Source organism: Phalangium opilio, unplaced genomic scaffold (genome assembly GCF_054372755.1).
Source record: "Phalangium opilio isolate 3A_F unplaced genomic scaffold, DU_Popi_V2 ptg000024l_1, whole genome shotgun sequence".
In the NCBI taxonomy this organism is placed as follows: Eukaryota; Metazoa; Arthropoda; class Arachnida; order Opiliones; family Phalangiidae; genus Phalangium; species Phalangium opilio.
This window is the reverse complement of record NW_028324155.1, coordinates 8,797,963-8,817,060: the sequence shown is the minus strand read 5'-3', so window position 1 is coordinate 8,817,060 and position 19,098 is coordinate 8,797,963. Positions and strand designations below refer to the sequence as shown.

At 32.2% G+C, this 19,098-nt stretch overlaps 3 protein-coding genes and 2 long non-coding RNA genes across 7 annotated transcripts in view; 3 read left to right on the top strand and 2 right to left on the bottom strand.

The window, feature by feature from the left end:
• LOC149692721 (uncharacterized) overlaps positions 1-16,221 on the top strand; it is a 54,554-nt gene extending 38,333 nt beyond the window's left edge. Inside the window, exon 3 of the long non-coding RNA XR_016382857.1 lies at positions 16,094-16,221. This is a non-coding gene — a long non-coding RNA (uncharacterized LOC149692721). The remainder of the gene's footprint in view (positions 1-16,093) is intronic.
• LOC149692724 (uncharacterized) lies at positions 1,773-9,087 on the bottom strand. Of its 2 annotated transcripts, none has more exons than XM_089868583.1 (11): positions 8,926-9,087; positions 8,444-8,505; positions 8,269-8,380; positions 8,107-8,198; positions 5,222-5,335; positions 5,008-5,161; positions 4,756-4,935; positions 4,410-4,501; positions 4,225-4,338; positions 3,651-3,752; positions 1,773-3,592 (listed from the first exon to the last, which is right to left on the bottom strand). In XM_089868583.1, exons 1-11 carry the CDS (start codon positions 8,966-8,968, stop codon positions 3,539-3,541), a joined length of 1,119 nt encoding a protein of 372 aa, XP_089724709.1. In that variant the 5' UTR covers positions 8,969-9,087; the 3' UTR covers positions 1,773-3,538. The 2 variants fall into 2 exon arrangements, with proteins under 2 accessions (XP_089724709.1, XP_089724710.1); XM_089868584.1 differs by having other exon boundaries at positions 4,416-4,501.
• On the bottom strand, positions 9,313-10,031 carry LOC149692723 (uncharacterized). The gene is made up of 2 exons (XR_016382856.1): positions 9,952-10,031; positions 9,313-9,819 (listed from the first exon to the last, which is right to left on the bottom strand). It is a non-coding gene; the product is annotated as an uncharacterized LOC149692723 (long non-coding RNA).
• Positions 10,190-11,081, top strand: LOC149692722 (deubiquitinating protein VCPIP1-like). 2 transcript variants are annotated; one of them, XM_089868585.1, is made up of 3 exons: positions 10,190-10,453; positions 10,573-10,697; positions 10,763-11,081. In XM_089868585.1, exons 2-3 carry the CDS (start codon positions 10,590-10,592, stop codon positions 10,925-10,927), a joined length of 273 nt encoding a protein of 90 aa, XP_089724711.1. In that variant the 5' UTR covers positions 10,190-10,453; positions 10,573-10,589; the 3' UTR covers positions 10,928-11,081. The 2 variants fall into 2 exon arrangements, with proteins under 2 accessions (XP_089724711.1, XP_089724712.1); XM_089868586.1 differs by having other exon boundaries at positions 10,194-10,353; positions 10,763-11,078.
• Positions 16,129-19,098, top strand: part of FeCH (ferrochelatase, mitochondrial) — a 28,577-nt gene continuing 25,607 nt past the window's right edge. The window contains exon 1 of the mRNA XM_089868587.1: positions 16,129-16,531. The gene's annotated coding sequence lies outside the window, so the exon portion shown is untranslated. The remainder of the gene's footprint in view (positions 16,532-19,098) is intronic.

Genomic DNA, 19,098 nt, shown 5'->3' with positions numbered 1-19,098 from the left:
TTGTCTATGCAGGGTGGGTCAGGTCCCATTTCCCTTCAGGGCAGCGTTTTGTCAGAAGTGTCTGAGGTGACATACCTTGGTGTCAAGCTGACAACTGTGGGAAAGTTTTTAGAGTGCCACGAGCATTTTTTGACGACGAAGGCAAACCGTCTGGCGGGCGCTATCAAACATAAGGGTTACCACTCTTATAATAAATATAGCGTCATGAGGACGCTCTGGAAGGCGGTGGCGGTCCCAGCCCTTACTTACGCAAATGAGGTCCTTTGTCTCAGCACTGTTACATGTCGCCGCCTTGATCAGGCCCAATTTTCCGTGGGTAAGGCTGCGTTGGGCGGAAATTTTATCACCTCTTATGGCGCCGTCAAAGGTGAAATGGCCTGGTCTACTTTCGAGGAGAGGGAGGCCAAAAGTAAACTCCGGTATCTGGGTCGGCTTATGTTTATGGCAGAATCGCGCATTGCACAGCGGGTGTTTTTCTACGTCCGGGCGATGAACCGCAAGACAACGTGGTTAAAGCGCGTAGAGCGATTACACGAGCAATATGGCGCTGGTTTGTCGCAAAGGGCTGCTGAATCCCTACATGGGTGGTACAGCCGAGTTGATGAGGCGGTGGCTGAATCTTCTCAGGCACGTTGGCGGTTAGAGCTCGCTCGCCATCCAAGCTTGAACCTCTACGCCTTAAAGGCTCGCCCGGGCCTAGAACCACTTTACGACAACTCTATTGGTAGTGGGCTTTTATTCCTGGCTCGGTCGGGGGCGCTACCCACAGCTGAACGGTTGGCCCAAATCTTTGGTAGTGCGGAGAGTAGCTGTCCGCTCTGTGGGGCGGATAGGGAGGATGTCGCCCACGTACTTTTATATTGTCCAGTCTTGGAAAAAGAGAGAGAGCCGTACCAAGAAGTTGGGGCTGCCACGCTGGCTGATAGACTGTCACTTGGTCCCAATGTAAATGTAGATGTAAATATTGCAATAAGTGTTATAACTAAATGTCTTCTTGCTAAATGGGCAAATGCTCGCCTCCAGCGCCCTCCTTAGCCTGTTCTGTGGTTAGCATATTTTGATATTTGTATTATTAATTTGATATTTGTTTTGTATTATTATTATTGTCGGTATTTTGCTTGTAAAATTTTTTTTTTATTTTTGACCTGTGAACCCCTTGCGGGTTCCTCCCTGATTCAAAAGGGATTATTATTTTTTGGGTCAATAAAACATTCATTCATTCATTCTAGGATTAACATGGGGTTGTTTCCTCCTAAATGTCGGCTTTGCCTACTGAACAGAATAGTAACTACCCGTTTTCAAATTTGCTTAATTACTCGGACCCTGATTGTTGTAACCCTAAGTGTTTAGTATCGTTGGAAAGGTGAGAAATTGGGCTATAACAAACTAAAAAGGATTTCCCCATATCTCTTACACAATCTGAAGAAGATCATTTTTGGGGTTTTGCCTGTAAGCTAGCTTCTCCCAGGACATTGGTGCGCTGAGTGGTAAACATTTCTACAGGGGCCATAGGATTAACACGGTGTTGTTTCACCCTAAATGTCGCCTTTGCCTACTGATCAGAATAGTAACTACCCGTTTTCAAATTTGCTTAATTACTCGTGCCCCGATTATTGTAGGCCCAAGAATTTAGTATCGTTGGAAAGGTAAGAAATAGGGCTATAACATACGCGGAGGATTTCCATGTAACTCTTATACAACAAGAGTTAAAAGGTCAATTCAATAAGAAAATGGTTCAGGGGGAGACAAAAGTCAGAAGACTGGCCAATAAATTTTTGTATATTGTTAAAAAAGTATCAGCAATTTATTCACTGTAGATCGTGACAGTAGTACAAAGTTTTCTTAATTAATTAATTTTCTTCACAAAACAATTAAGCTTGACATAATTAATAAATTCAAAAACACAATGGAAAATTTCCAAAAAAAAAAAAACAACAATTCTATTTCACAAAAGCTTTGAGTTTGAAAGAATTAAATTTAAATTCTTATATCCTAAATTAAATATTTTAGGTTTTATTAAAAATAAGTTGTTGACCCTAATAACTTAGTTAAAATAATACAAACATAGATAGAAATAACAATAAAATGGAATGCTTAGTAAAAAGGGGGGATTATAATTAGGTAAATATTATTAAATATAATCACATTAAGCAATGGATTATTAATTATCTTTTAATTACGCGTAACTATAATACTATTTTTATTTCATGGTATATTGAAGTAAAAAATGTATATATATAAGATTTATAGCGATAGTAGGACTATAGGGGGTTTTTTTTTAGTAGGAAAACTTCTAAAGTAAAATTGCATCATTCTCAGCACCAGTACTTTCTAAACTTTACCACTACTTTATTTGTTTGTACCATTCCAAATATTTAAATATTTAAAAATTTTAGGGTTTTATTTAATTATTTAATTGGAGACTTCAATTAAATTTAATTAATAATATCCTAAAGTTAATTTGTGGGCTAAGAAGGGGCTAATTTTGAATTTTCCTTTAAAGGTAATGACAGTAATATATACTTAGTAATTAGTAATTATGCCTCAGCTAGCAAAAATAACTTTATTTTATTTTAATTAGTAATTACCATCAAATTAATTAATAATTTTTGTTCGAGGCACTTTTATAAAAATCTAGTAATCAGTATTTTTTTAATTGTTTCCTTCATTATACTTAGCTAATTAATTTTCTTTAGTACCATACAAATTGAGTTAAACAAACTTAATTTAATTTAACAAACATTTAAAGAGGAAATTACTAATTAATTATTAGTAGTTAATTGAGTTAAACAGACTTAATTTTAATTTAATTTAACAAACATTTAAAGAGGTAATTAATTATTATTATGAGTAGTTAATTGAGTTAAACAGACTTAATTTTAATTTAACAAACATTTAAAGAGGTAATTAATTATTATTAGTAGTTAATTGAGTTAAACAAACTTAATTTTAATTTAACAAACATTTAAAGAGGTAATTAATTAATATTATTAGTAGTTAATTGAATTCAATTAACTTAACAAATATTGGAAAAACTACAATTAACATACAATTATTTAACATATTAAAAAAATGAGATGAAATTTAATTTCTAAACTAATTAATATTAGTTTTCTTTCTTTTTCTTTTAAATTGAGATACAATGGAGTTATTAATTATTAGTACTAGTTAACAATAAACTTAACAAATCAGTTTTAATATTAACTTTGGAAATTTAATTAATTAATTTACTAAAAAAAATGAGTTAAATGGTTAATTAAACTAAACTAAACTAAATTAAATAATTTAGTTTAAGGTGGGGGGGGAGGGATTAAGGAATGGCACAATTTTGTTTTATTTTTTATCTTTGGAATGCATTTTAGGTTTTTTTTTTTTTTTAGGGAACCAAAATAATTAAAAATTAGTTTAAATTTAATTAAAATTGAGCCAAAAACCAAATTTCTTTTTTTATCAAAATCAGTTTTTCTTCCTGACTAGGGATTTTCTTGTCCATTTTTTTGTTGAATGTTGTTTGTTTCTTCATTTGTTTTTCCTTTGTTTATTGAACCAATGATGGTGGAAAAATGCCCATAGCAACGTAATCCATTATGATCTAAATAGACCAAAAATTAATTAAAATATATCAATTAAGGAAATCTTAATTTAATTACCTCTTTGACTTTATCTTCATTAATATTAGGCACCTGATATTGAAATCCAAGTGATTCTAATTTACTTCCATCCATATTCAAGTGTTTATTATATAATAGTTCCTTAATTAAAGTTAATTTCAATTAAAATTAAATAAAATTAAAAGAAAAAACATTTAAATTTAATCAAATTAAAAGAAAAATGAAAATTAACTAAAATATTTATAAAAACTGCATCAATTGTCACCAAATTTTAACCCAATTAATCATTAATTACCCTTAATTAATATAGTATTTAAATATAATAGTTCCTTAATTAAAGTTAATATCATTTAAAATTAAATAAAATTAAAAGATAAAACATTTAAAATTTAATCAAATTAAAAGAAAAATGAAAATTAACTAAAATATTTATAAAAACTGCATTAATTGTCACCAAATTTTAACTCAATCATTAATTACCCTTAATTAATATAGTATTTAAATTCAGTCAAATTAAAAGAAAAAGCAAAATAAACAGAAAAATCTTAAAATTTAACCATAGTAATCATTAATTAATAATTACCCTCTCAATTAATATATTTAATTTACTAACCTGATACAAATAGGGATTTAATGGTGTATTAACAATGCCATCTTTGTTGCAAGCTTCAGCCCATGGTCCCATATGTTTATCATTAATATCATCCACTAAACCCGTCATATCAGTCTTAAAATAAATAAACAAATATCAAATTAGTTTAATTAATAAATAATTAACTTAATTAAGAGTACACTTACTAATACCTTGGCGAAAGTGGAAGCGATTGAGCCCAAATAATCATGGTTGATGTTGAAAATTTCAGAAATTATTTCACTTATTCTTCCTTGAGCTAAATATTAAATTAATTAATAAATAATATGATTAATTAATCAAATAATACGAATTAATTAATCAAATAATACGAATTAATTAATCAAATAATACGAATTAATTAATCAAATAATATGATTAATTAATCAAATAATACGAATTAATTAATAAATAATATGATTAATTAATCAAATAATATGATTAATTAATCAAATAATATGATTAATTAATCAAATAATATAATTAATTAATCAAATAATACGAATTAATTACTTGTGTTTCCTTTATCAACCACATTATATATTTCCCCTGATTTCCCATTTAAGCACAAATGCCAAATTGCCCGACAAACATCACTAACGTGAACAGTGTGCATTTTTAAGTCTTTTGTCCATAATAACTTCATCATTTCACCCAAATGACGGTAAACTGCGCCAACAACCAACCTGGGGGCTTGAAAACATATTTATTCTAATTAATTTTAACACTAATTACAATTAGATTAAGGGGGCGGGGCGTCATTACTTATTCCTTGTTTATCCCCCATGCCATAAACAATGGCTGGACGTATCACTACATAGTTTAAGTCAGTCATTGTGGCTAATTCCTCTTCAACCATTAATTTAAAACGGGCCATTGAAGTCCAGGGATCAGTTTTAGTGTTCTCTTTAATGGGATTCTGTAAAAAAATTATTAATGCATTAATTGATGGATTAATTAATGAAAATTAATTATTTACCTTTTCACTGGAATACATATGACCAGATGACACCTCCACATAACGTTTAACTTTATGTTTTGCAGCTTCTTTTGCACAATTTAAACTTAGTTTAACAATACCTTCCTTATAAACCTGTTTTAAATTAAAATTAATTAGTTAAAATTAACCTAGATTAATTAGAATTAACTTTAGATTAATTAGAATTAACTTTAGATTAATTAGAATTAACTTTAGATTAATTAGAATTAACTTTAGATTAATTAGAATTAACTTTAGATTAATTAGAATTAACTTTAGATTAATTAGAATTAACTTTAGATTAATTAGAATTATTATTATTATTATTATTATTATTAATTTATTGATGTCTATGTTACTCATAAATTTTCATACAAAAATGGTACATCTACCCTTTGCCACATGAGTGTAAGCTCGTGCGTGGCAGGGTTATGTATATAGTTATATTTAAATTAATGTAATTATTATAATTGTTATACTTGAATAATTTGGGGAACTTCGTACATCTTTTGATTAACCAGAAAGTAATTAATTGCTAATAAAATAGTACTTTCGTTAGACATTATTGAGAATAGAGGTTAGCGTGGAGTATTTGACTTCTATGAGCCATGCTATAATTTTTTTACGGTATATTTCTAGACTGCAGCACTTCTTTATATCATTATCTAATATGTTAAATAATTTCGGACCTAAATAAGAGGCATGTTTTTGACCTATGGTTTTACTAGTTTTGGGAATTAATAAATTACCCTTTGTCATAAATCTAGTGGTATAACTATTTGTATATTCCATATAATTTTTGCTCTTGTATGTATACAACAGTATTTCTTTTCCATATAAATGTTTGACAGAGAATACTTTAAACTCCTTATGAAGTAGTCGACTCGGGTAACGATAATCTCTCCTCAAGCATATACGTATAATTTTTCGTTGTAGAACTTCCAAAGGTTCTAAAATACTCTCGTATGTCCCTCCCCAGCCTATTATACCATATGATATGACGGACTGTATTAGGGCGTAATATATCCTCTTTAGCCATGGAAGTTCCAGAAAATTACGGACATTGTAGAATTTATACAAGCACGATCGTATTTTCTTTGTTACGTGACCTACATGATCTCTCCATCTTAGGTTACTGTCAATTATTATTCCTAGATATTTAATTTGGTTAACTTTTTCTATAATGAGACATTTTGCGGTGCAATTGTTGCAATCGTTACTGGCGTGGATTTTAATTTCATCTGGTAAGTTTTCTATCGTTCTTGAAGAGAAACAGATGTATTTAGTTTTGTTAGTATTTAGAGTTAGCAAGTTTTGGTTCAATTTCGTGTGGATTAAGTTCAAGTCCTTTTGTGCTTTCTCTATTACTTCCAGCCAAGTATTACCTTCAAATAATAAAGTGGTATCATCGGCAAAAGATATCAATTTGCCATGAATTTTTGTGTTACATAAGTCGTTTATATAAATTAGGAATAGCACCGGGCCAATGATTGTTCCCTGTGGTATTCCGAACCTCACAACGTGAGTATTACTTATCGTATTATTTATTTTCACAACTGTTTCTCTTCCGCTCAAGTAACTTTTAAACCAGTCTAGTGGTACCCCACGTACGCCAGCTTTCTCAAGTTTTTGAATGAGTATAGGATGGGAGACCGTATCGAAAGCTTTCCTTAAATCGAGGAATATACCGATAGATTTTTTGTTTTGGTCTATGGTCTTGTATAATGTCTCCGTTACTTTTAGAATCGCGTCACTAGTGTTTAGACCTTTTCTAAAGCCATATTGGTTTGTAGAAAAATAATTGCATTTCTCTAAGAATTCTGTTAGTTGGTTCTTGATAATTTTTTCGTATATTTTTGAAATATTGCTAAGGAGAGATATCGGTCGGTAATTACCTAAGTCGGTCTTATCGCCTGATTTAAAGATCGGTACAACTATTGCTCTCTTGAGAATATTAGGAAAAACCCCATTTGTTAAGGATGTGTTTATAATATGCGATAGCGGAATTGCTATGAATTGTTTAAGTTTTTTTAAAGTTTTTATATCTATATCATCGTGACCTTTTGAATTAGAGTTTTTAAGGGTATCAATAACTTTTGTAATATCAACTGGAGTAATCGGCAAGAAAAATAACGATTTAGAGTTAGTGTCGCTGGAATCTAGAGTTATTGGCGTGTCTATAGTTTTCGACATTATGTCTTTGGCTAAATTTTCTCCAAGCGAGGAGAAATATTCATTAAAGGAGTCGGCTACTTCTAGAGGTTGATTATCACTTCTATAAATGTGGTTTTTATAGTTAATTTTATCAATTTGATTGGGTTGTTTATACTTATTTGTTGACTCATTTATAATAATATAATATATATATATATATATATATATATATATAATATAATTAACTTTAGATTAATTAGAATTAACTTTAGATTAATTAGAATTAACTTTAGATTAATTAGAATTAACTTTAGATTAATTAGAATTAACTTAGATTAATTAGAATTAACTTAGATTAATTAGAATTAACTTAGATTAATTAGAATTAACTTTAGATTAATTAGAATTAACTTTAGATTAATTAGAATTAACTTTAGATTAATTAGAATTAACTTTAGATTAATTAGAATTAACTTTAGATTAATTAGAATTAACTTTAGATTAATTAGAATTAACTTTAGATTAATTAGAATTAACTTTAGATTAATTAGAATTAACTTTAGATTAATTAGAATTAACTTTAGATTAATTAGAATTAACTTTAGATTAATTAGAATTAACTTTAGATTAATTAGAATTAACTTTAGATTAATTAGAATTAACTTTAGATTAATTAGAATTAACTTAGATTAATTAGAATTAACCTAGATTAATTTGTAATTAATTATTACTGGATCTGATTGGCCAGGTTTTGTTTCTGCAGCCAAATTAATGACATAATCATAGTTTACATCAGGATCATCAAATGCATTTTGACAGGAACCTTAAAATTAATAATAATTAATTTATTTTATTTTTAATTAACTAATTGTTTAATATGGGTTTTTAATTACCTGGATTAATCAAATTGGCACTTTTAAATTCAACTAAAGAATGGCCGAATATTTCTTGGTGTTTTTCACTCATCCAAGACATTTGAGGAGGGACTTTATCAGAAACTCTGATCTAAATAAATTAATCATTAATTAATTACTGATTAATTTGATTAAAAAAATTAATATAATTTACCTTGGACACTAATTCATTGGTTATAAGATGATCCACTAAGTGGCGCCCTATAAAACCACATCCTGAAAGAAATTATATATTTATGTTAGACTTACTGGGATAGCTTAATTATAGGCTTATGGTCGTACTTCGAAATTATATACTTCTTATTAACCAAATATTATATACTTCTAATATTATTTAATTATAGAGAAAGAAGTAAATAATTTATACATAAAGAAGTTTTTCAAAATCTATATTCAATGTCAAATCAATAACTATCGATATTTTCATATAAGTTAATCCAAGTTATATAAGAAACCACTACATGTCAGATTTGACAGTTGTCAAAAAAACTGGACTTACGTTTCATAGTTTAATAACATAAATTTAAAATTTTCAATTAGTTTTATTGTTTTCCCGCATTTTTAAGCCTTGTAAAGCATGTGTCCAACGCCCAGACTCGATTAAAATAGTTAAAAATTGATTTAAAAGTTACTTACCTCCTAATATCAAAACGGCAGGCTTCCCTTCGGTGTTAGACATGATTATATTCAAAAATATATAATTTAAACAATAATTAAACTCATGAAATTTAAAGAAAATGATACAAAGAAGTTTCACTCGGCTTCTCGCCCCGGGGAAATACGCGAACACTCAGCGGGATGGACCCTAAAAGGCACACCTTTCACAACAGCACACTTTTCACAACGCCTAAAAATACCTATTTCGCATCGCCTTTCAGAAGTCGTTTTTTATCACAATGCAATATGCCCCCCCCGCACATACTAAAAACTTATAAGTAAATTTTTATCACACTGCTAATTCCCGCAAATACAAAGAATTAACATAAGCATTAAAGTAAGCACTGAAGTAAGTCAACCAACACAGCCGGTACACACTTATTTTAATGAAATCAACAAAAACATGAAGGAACGAATTTATTTTACTAAAATCCTAAAAAAAAACATCATATTCCCAGAAAGACCGAAGCTTAGCGTAAGTTTTGCGGTAGGCTGCGGTAGCTGGAAATCCGGGGCCGCGCCGGCACACCTTCTTTTCACAACCGGTACGGGAGGGACTCGTTTCCCCGTCGACTCCATTGACTCAAGGCGGCGTGCCAAGGCTTAGGAAAAGACACACCTTTTCAGCTTCGAGAATCTAACGCCAGGTAGCGCGCTCATTTCACTTAGACCAATGGGGTAATCAGCCACTCTCAAACGCCAAATTTAAATCGTTCAAACTCATTTTTCAAAGTAAAGGAACCAAAAATTAATGTTTTTCGCTTATTTTACGCTTCAAGTCGTTCTTGTACTATCCCATCACACCTGTCTTTTCTTTCACAACCTCTTCCGATACTAGCACACCTTTTTCATTTACTCCCAGCACACCTATACCTCTTTCACAACCCCTTCCGATAGCACACCTGGCACACTTTTTCTTAAACTATTCCAGATCATCTGTCTATTCTTTCACAACCTCTTCCGATACTAGCACACCTTTTTCATTTACTCCCAGCACACCTATACTTTCTTTCACAACCCCTTCCGATAGCACAACTGGCACACTTTTTCTTAAACTATTCCAGATCACCTGTCTATTCTTTCACAACCCCTTCCGATACTAGCACACCTTTTTCATTTACTCCCAGCCACGGCCAAGTTGGCCGTGGTTCCACGTTCCCGCTTTTTTTCAAATTATCTTCGAAATTTTAAACCAATCACGATCTTATAATTTTTTCCTCCGCTAGGCCGATCAGGCTGACTGTCAGATTTTTTTTTTGCTCCGTTTTATTAATGACGAGCTAGGGCTATAAATAGCCATACAGCTTCAGATGCTGCTGAAGTTTGTTTAATAATTTAACGAAGTAACATTTAAAGTTAAGCGTGCTATAATTTAGTTTGTTTAAAAGACGTCGTGTGGCCCCGTGGGTAAGTTTCATAAGTTAATACTATATAAAGCGGCGGATGACTAAGCCAAGGCTTCGGTGGCCCAGATGAGATGATTGTTTAATGTTTACTTGTTTTGACGGTAAATAACCAACGTACTTTTTAATATCAGTCAGATAAGATTTTTTTAATTACAACGACATCACGCGATAGTGTCTTAGAGCTCTGTAAAGTTTACAATTATTCCGTTTTAATGACAAGCTTAATAGAATTCGGAAATGGAGGATAAGATGATGCATTTGTCCGATGACCATAGGGAGAGGGCGTTTGTCAGGGAGGGAAAGAACATCCGACGTCATTTTATACCTCTACTTCCAAAATACAAAGTATAATTGATGTAATATATAAGACTGATCAATTATTAACAGCAACAGTAGTTAATAATTTCTAGGAGCTTTTTAAAGAGTTTGTCGAAGATAGGGAATGGAGTGCCATTAGAGATGAATGTGATCCCAAATTTATTCCACCTGATGGAGAGTTATTAGGACTCGGAAACATACGTATCTTTGGTCTAGCAAATATTTTGAGAAGACCAATTATTTTGTTAGATTTTTAAAATTAAATTTTTAAAATTAAATTTTTAACATTAAATTTTATTTTTAACATTAAATTTTATTTTTAACATTAAATTTTATTTTTAACATTAAATTTTATTTTTAACATTAAATTTTATTTTTAACATTAAATTTTATTTTTAACATTAAATTTTATTTTTAACATTAAATTTTATTTTTAACATTAAATTTTATTTTTAACATTAAATTTTATTTTTAACATTAAATTTTATTTTTAAAATTAAATTTTATTTTTAAAATTAAATTTTATTTTTAAAATTAAATTTTATTTTTAAAATTAAATTTTATTTTTAAAATTAAATTTTATTTTTAAAATTAAATTTTATTTTTAAAATTAAATTTTATTTTTAAAATTAAATTTTATTTTTAAAATTAAATTTTATTTTTAAAATTAAATTTTATTTTTAAAATTAAATTTTATTTTTAAAATTAAATTTTATTTTTAAAATTAAATTTTATTTTTAAAATTAAATTTTATTTTTAAAATTAAATTTTATTTTTAAAATTAAATTTTATTTTTAAAATTAAATTTTATTTTTAAAATTAAATTTTATTTTTAAAATTAAATTTTTAAAATTAAAGTTTGGGGAATATCCCAATCTCTAGTAGACCGCTATATTGAATTCAATGAACAGGACTGTTGTACTATAGGAGGAAACCGAACTTTAGACGATTCCTATATTTTACGTTTAGCCGCAGAAGTTTTTTAAATTAAATTTTAAGTTTTTAAATTTTCTTTTTATTTAAATATTATTTCATTTAATTATGTTTTCTTTTTATTTAAATATTATTGTTTCAATTAATTATAACTTTTTATCATTCCATTAATTGTTTTGCGTTAATTTAATCTTTATTACTATTTTTTTAATGTAATAAATTTTAATGTAAATTGCCACCTAATGGTTACGTAAAATATTTTAAATTTAATAAACTGTTTAAATTTTTAAATTAAATTTTTATTTTAAGTATTATTGTTTCAATTAATTATAACTTTTTATCATTCCATTAATTGTTTTGCGTTAATTTAATCTTTATTACTATTTTTTAATGTTCGAAATTTATTGATATTGCCACCTAATGGTTACATAAAATATTTTAAACTTGATAAACCGTTTAAATTTTTAAGCCGTTGCAATTATTTAAATTTGTGAATAAAATGTTAAAGAAGGTGTCTTTTAGTTTCAGTGCATTTTTACAAACTTCCCCCGTCAACAATAAATGAGCGTTTTAAAAACTTAATTCGTAATTCTCCAAAGTTAGCTTAATTAATTATTTTAAGACAATTAATTACTTAGCCCTTTGAAACGGGATTGAGAGGAATTAAGAAGGATTTGGCTTGCAAAGTTGATACTAAATAGAAAAGTAATTACATTATCCTGAAGAAATTTGGAAGGCTTTTATCAAAAGTGTATAGATAGAAAAACCAAAAGTGCACATCGTTGAAACTCGCTCGCCCCTAACTCCTTTACCAACAGAGGAATCTGCTTACTTTGAAAAATGAGTTTGAACGATTTAAATTTGGCGTTTGAGAGTGGCTGATTACCCCATTGGTCTAAGTGAAATGAGCGCGCTACCTGGCGTTAGATTCTCGAAGCTGAAAAGGTGTGTCTTTTCCTAAGCCTTGGCACGCCGCCTTGAGTCGATGGAGTCGACGGGGAAACGAGTCCCTCCCGTACCGGTTGTGAAAAGAAGGTGTGCCGGCGCGGCCGCGGATTTCCAGCTACCGCAGCCTACCGCAAAACTTACGCTAAGCTTCGGTCTTTCTGGGAATATGATGTTTTTTTTTAGGATTTTAGTAAAATAAATTCGTTCCTTCATGTTTTTGTTGATTTCATTAAAATAAGTGTGTACCGGCTGTGTTGGTTGACTTACTTCAGTGCTTACTTTAATGCTTATGTTAATTCTTTGTATTTGCGGGAATTAGCAGTGTGATAAAAATTTACTTATAAGTTTTTAGTATGTGCGGGGGGGGGGGCATATTGCATTGTGATAAAAAACGACTTCTGAAAGGCGATGCGAAATAGGTATTTTTAGGCGTTGTGAAAAGTGTGCTGTTGTGAAAGGTGTGCCTTTTAGGGTCCATCCTCAGCGGGGATTCGTAGAAAAACCGGGAAACGATCGATTTTAATGTTGTGCTTCCTGCCCGATAGATGGCGGTATAGTTGTTTCTTACCTTTATAGTAGTTCCTATAATGGGAATAATTTTCAACCTAACGTTAGAGTACATATAAACCTGAGTCTAAACCTCTAAACTCATTCTCTGAGTTTGAAGGATATGGTGATACTATCGATTTTCAAAAGTCCATTTTTCTCTAAAGCGGTTCGATCAAAGTTCATGAAACTTTCAGAGAATGTACTTTATATTGTCCTCTATCTATGTGTAAAATTATTTGTTAATGGGTTAATTATTTTAGTAGAAATTAATTAAAAACTATTACCGTTTATGGCCGATGTCAAGTCCAGGCGGGAAAATGGATCTTTTGCAAAAGTTCACTTTTCTCAAAAACGGCCGGGTGAAAGTTTATGAAATTTTTATCTAATATAGTCTGGGATATGCCCTAGCTATATGTAAAATTATTTTATGATTTGTTCATTACTATTAAAATAAAAATTAATTACAATTTTGCTTCCTGCTACAACGGTATTGGCGGGAAAAGTTTGAATTCAAAGTCATCATACCAGATGTTCCAAACAATCGATAAATTCAAAAACTGATAGGGTTATATGAATAAATTTAATTTGAACAAAACAAAAGGTGATAAAGATTGCGATGAAATAATGCAAAAGGGCAATAAACTACGCGGGCTTTTGAATGAAATTACGACGCATCGCGCACCTGTTGTCAAATTGAATTTCCACCACCTAGAGCATTTTTACCTTCCGTAGTAGTTGAAACGTGTCGTAGTTTCAAACTCGGTGAATTAAGCCAGTGACACAATTATTTACTAACACCTTAGCTAAGCCCCAAACTATATAAACCAACAGGTTCGTTTACCCCTAGAGTCAGACGCGTTCAAAATCGGAACTAAACGCAACATGGATAATTCATACGGGTAAATAACTATAGATTCGTGTTTAACATAGAGGTTAAAGGTCAGGGACTAAATAATAATTAACTTCCAGTGACAAAATTGAGTTGGCCGCTTTCATCTTGGCTTTGTCTTTGGGTATCTTGTCAGTCGCTTCTGTTTGCTACGTAATCCTTCGCAAATGCCATCGACGCAAAACTATGTCCATTAACTTTGATAGCGAAGAATGCTTGTTCGAAACATCCGCTATGGCTGCCAGTGGTATTGGTGGACGCGCTTCCGGTTCACGATTCGTCGTAGTTCAAAATAGTTCTCCGCCTACATTGTACACGGTTCACGCTGGAAATTCGCCTTATTATCGAATCCTGGAGGAATACCATGAAAAAGGGTTTGATATGAGAGAATCGCCTTACAGAGCTGGTAGCGGTGGTGCCATTGATAAAATATTCCCGAATTCGTATCATCCCGGTGGATTGCCTTGTTTGAATTCTTGACTAGAGTTTCTACGCTCTTCAAATTGAGTTTTATTATAGTAGAAGTTTACGGTAGAAAATAACTCTTACATTCATTAAGATTTTATTGTCGCGCTCTAGTTATCAGAGACTACTCGATGAGAAGAATGGGTTGAAGACGTGGTTTGTTTTTAAGTGGACTTGAACATTGTTTAAAATTGAAGTTCCTAATTAAAGTCAAAGCTACTCTTTAAGCGTGTAAGCAGAAGTGAGATGAGACTAAAAGTACTGAGCTAACCAAATTCTTCACTCGGCGAAAGTGAATATTCTTGATAACACACCAACGGTTGGCCCTCTAGTGGCGGTTTCAGAATTTCCCCTCCAAAACGTGAGACGCTCGCGGTGGTAGACGGCCGAACTAGATTCAAGGAGCCGCGTCCTTGTTCGGCCGCTTTAGGTTGAGGGGAAGAGGGTAGGAAATTTTTTTTGTAACTCGACCAATTTTTTTCTCAGTAGTGTAGGCGCGTGGGAAGCGGTATAAAATCCTCAAATTTGTTCACTAGTGCCAGGATCTATTACCAATGCTAGAGCCCTTCACTTCTAGTCTCATCTCACTTCTGGTTAAAGACATGGTTTGTGTTTAAGAGGACTTGAACATTGTTTAAAATTGGAGTTCCTAATTAAAGTCAAAGCTACTCTTTAAGCGTGTAAGCAATAATGTAAATAACTCTTAGATAATACGGAAAGATGTAATGCTGCTTTATTTTTTTTATTACGGACAAAGACTCGATTTTAATTAACTTAAGTCTTCCTCGCATTCTTTTTTGTACACATATATCTACATTAAAAACTACATTAGTTTGTGGTTTTAATTTTCAAATTTATTGATATATATATTTTTGGTTTTCTTTTGTTTTAATTTATTTGTTTATTTTTCACTCGTCACGTAAATATATTTATATATTATTCAAACACAAATGATTTTTACATAGGATTATATATTTTTTTTTGGATTAATAACAATTTTTACCCATAATTAATTATATTAATTAGATATTTAATATAATTAATCACCATTTTTAATATTTATTTTGATTAATTTTAACCGATTTTTAATTAATTGTGCCGAAATTAGAGGTTTCATATTCTTCAATATTTCTTAATTATAATTTGGTACTTAAGGAGGTGCTCCTGACATATTTTTTTAAGTATCCTCTAAACCTTTATGTATTTTCCCCGTAAATTTTAATTAATTTTTTAACTTTAATTATATTTATCTATTCGGTAAAAAGTACCATTTTTATTCATTATTTTTTTATCTCATTTGAAACTTAACTTTTGGCTCTTTGATTAATATTTAAACTTAATTAACGATTAATTAATTAATTAATAATTAAAACGCGCCGTGACGACTCGAATTTATTTAAATAGTTCGGAGTAAAATATTTTTAAGAGTTCCTCGTGATTGGTGAATTTTTAACTTAATTTTATAATTAAATTTAATTATAATATTTTAAAATTAAATACGCAGTCACCAATCGTGAAGATCACTAGATGGGAAAATTTTTTTTGTTAGATTAATATTATTAGAAGGGTCAAAGGTCAAATCAATATTTTTTCTTACCTTATCGCTTACATTCGGATGTCCTTTATTTTTTAATTTTAGTTTGGTCAGTAAACGCGTTTCGGTATGATCTCCCGTCGTGAAGTACTTAGAAGAGAAGGAATTAGAGGAAGGACAAAGGAGGCGTATCATCTTCTTCAGCACAGGGAATGACACTGGACCGGATGTAGAACTCCCTGAGCTATACATTTGCGCATGCAATCGGGACCCCTCTTTCGAAACTGCAATTCCAATCGCCAAGGACTCGTGCCTCCTTGCAATCGAACGTCTCCGACGGCCGGGCTGTCTTTTTGCACCATGGCTGTTCGTTCTTGAGGGTTCCTCAAAAGTAACGTCCCTCCCAAGTGACTGCTCTTCCAAAAGTACTGAGCCTTGTCCGGAACCAGGGGAAACATTCGACGGAACAAACGACCAACTTCGTCCATCGCTAGACGCGTCTCGTCGTCTTCGCGGGATACGCCATCTGCATCGAGGAAGCTCGTAAGTAAAAGGTCAACGGCGATGATAAGGTAAGTGATAAACATTTTTATTCTTTCGAGGGCCTAGTGAGTTGGCCATAAAACGGTTCAGTATACCCAGAAGTGAGATGAGACTAGAAGTGAAGGGCTCTAGCATTGATAGTAGATCCTGGCACTAGTGAACAAATTTGAGGATTTTACGCCGCTTCAATCGCGCCTACGCTAGAGAGAAAAAAATTGGTCGAGTTCCAAAAAAAATTTCTTACCCCCTTCCGAAACACGGACGCGGGTGCTTGAATCTAGTTCGGCCGTCTACCACCGCGAGCGTCTCACGTTTTGGAGGGGAAATTCTGAAACCGCCACTAGAGGGCCAACCGTTGGTGTGTTATCAAGAATATTCACTTTCGCCGAGTGAAGAATTTGGTTAGCTCAGTACTTCTAGTCTCATCTCACTTCTGGTATATCGTACCATGATCACCGAGTAAATATATCAATCACAAACAACTAAACCAATATCCAACACCTACATTGTTTTGTCACTTAATGAAAGATGGGTAAAAAATTGAATCTGACAAGATATGGATGGCATTTCGATATGGGTGTCGGGCCACGAGCGGGTTGCCTTTCGTAGTATTAATATAGGTTGAATGTAATAACCCGCCCAAAAGCCTGACCCACGTGCTATCGCATTTGAAATCGCGCGCTAAACATTCTCGAGCCAATAAAACGGACACGAGGGTTCTTAGAAATTTCCTCGTGCTTGGGGGATGACCCATCAAGGTTAGTGAAGTATAAATCGCTATGACCCACGACTCTTGGAGGGGAAGCTCTGTCGAAAGACTATAGGTTAGCGATGAACAATTGTCATCATTTTTTATAAAATTTTGGTTTTAAGATAGACTGGGACAAATATTTGTTGACAGTTTTTGACTGGACTTCCAATTCTAACTAGGCCCTATATTCGAAATAAATCTGACCTTACACATCGCTTTAAGGGAACGGGTGTATCTTAGGGTAACCCATCTCCCAAATATTGTAGAATAAACAACAGTCGGGTTTATTGGAGCTCCGAGATTCCATTCACGAAAATTGGCAAATCCGATAAGATAGAAAGAAAATAATGCGACATTCACAAGGAAAAAGAAAAGAATGAAATATTACTGAGGCCTTTTACACCCCAAAACCCCCAAGAGATCATTCGTGACGTTATAACCTTAAGGCAAACAACTCTCGATTATTTTTTGGGTAAATTTCATTGGGGCTTTAGGGAAATCACGCCCCTTTCCATATTTGTTTTGTTTTTTTTAGCGTATCTATGTTTTGCATTTCGACGTGATTCGTAATTTAAGTACCCCTTTAAAGTTATATACGTGTGGCCAGAAGTGAGATGAGACTAGAAGTGAAGGGCTCTAGCATTGGTAATAGATCCTGGCATTAGTGAACAAATTTGAGGATTTTACGCCGCTTCAATCGCGCCTACGCTAGAGAGAAAAAAATTGGTCGAGTTCCAAAGAAATTTCTTACCCCCTTCCCCTCAACCTAAAGCGGCGGAACACGGACCCGGCTCCTTGAATCTAGTTCGGCCGTCTACCACCGCGAGCGTCTCACGTTTTGGAGGGGAAATTCTGAAACCGCTATACTAGAGGGCCAACCGTTGGTGTGTTATCAAGAATATTCACTTTCGCCGAGTGAAGAATTTGGTTAGCTCAGTACTTTTAGTCTCATCTCACTTCTGGTGTGGCTGTGTTCTGGGAAATGTTTACGAAACTAACTTTAATTATTTAAAGAAAATTAAAAAATGGTAAGATTTGAGTAATATAATACTGGGGCAAAATGAGACAGCCGTCTCGCTCGTATAATTATCTTTGATTATTGAAGTACACGAGAGTTTTAGGTTAAAAATAGGTCATTAATTAGATTTGGGTAATAGGATATTTGGGGCAAATGAGACACGGGTCGGAATCTTTCGGTCAATGTTTATGGAGTTAAATTTAAATGAGGAAACCACCGGAGTTTCGCGTTTTACTTGAGAAGAATGAGATTTTAAGTGGTTCTGCGGACAATTAGGTCGGAAGGTGATAGGAACCCCACTTTCTTCGTAAACAAAAGAAGCCACCGCACCTTGAGCGTGGACCCAAACCTCTTAAGAATTATCGACCCGTACCGGAAATGGATTGCCCCTGAAGCCAGCTTCAAACAAATTGAGAACTTGGTTTATTTTTAAAAACACCTTGTTTTTAATTGCGCTATAGTTTACCCCATTTTCTCCAGTTCTAATTGAGCTATCCGTGCACTCGCCAACAATCGCGTTTTGTAGATCTAAATGTCTATTTTCGGAATACGTCACGGGTTAAAGTCTCTTCAACCCGAGATGAACTGTAACTGAACTGAGTCTTCCTTGGAGCATCCGTGCACTCGCCGACAATCACGTTTTGTAGATCTAAATGTCTATTTCGGCGGAATACGTCACGGGTTAAAGTCTCTTCAACCCGAGATGAACTGTAAAAATCCGATCGAGAAAGAATCTTCCTTGGAGCTCCGTTTCTAGCTGCGGGGCTTTTATAAGAAAGTGAAGCTATATAATTTGTG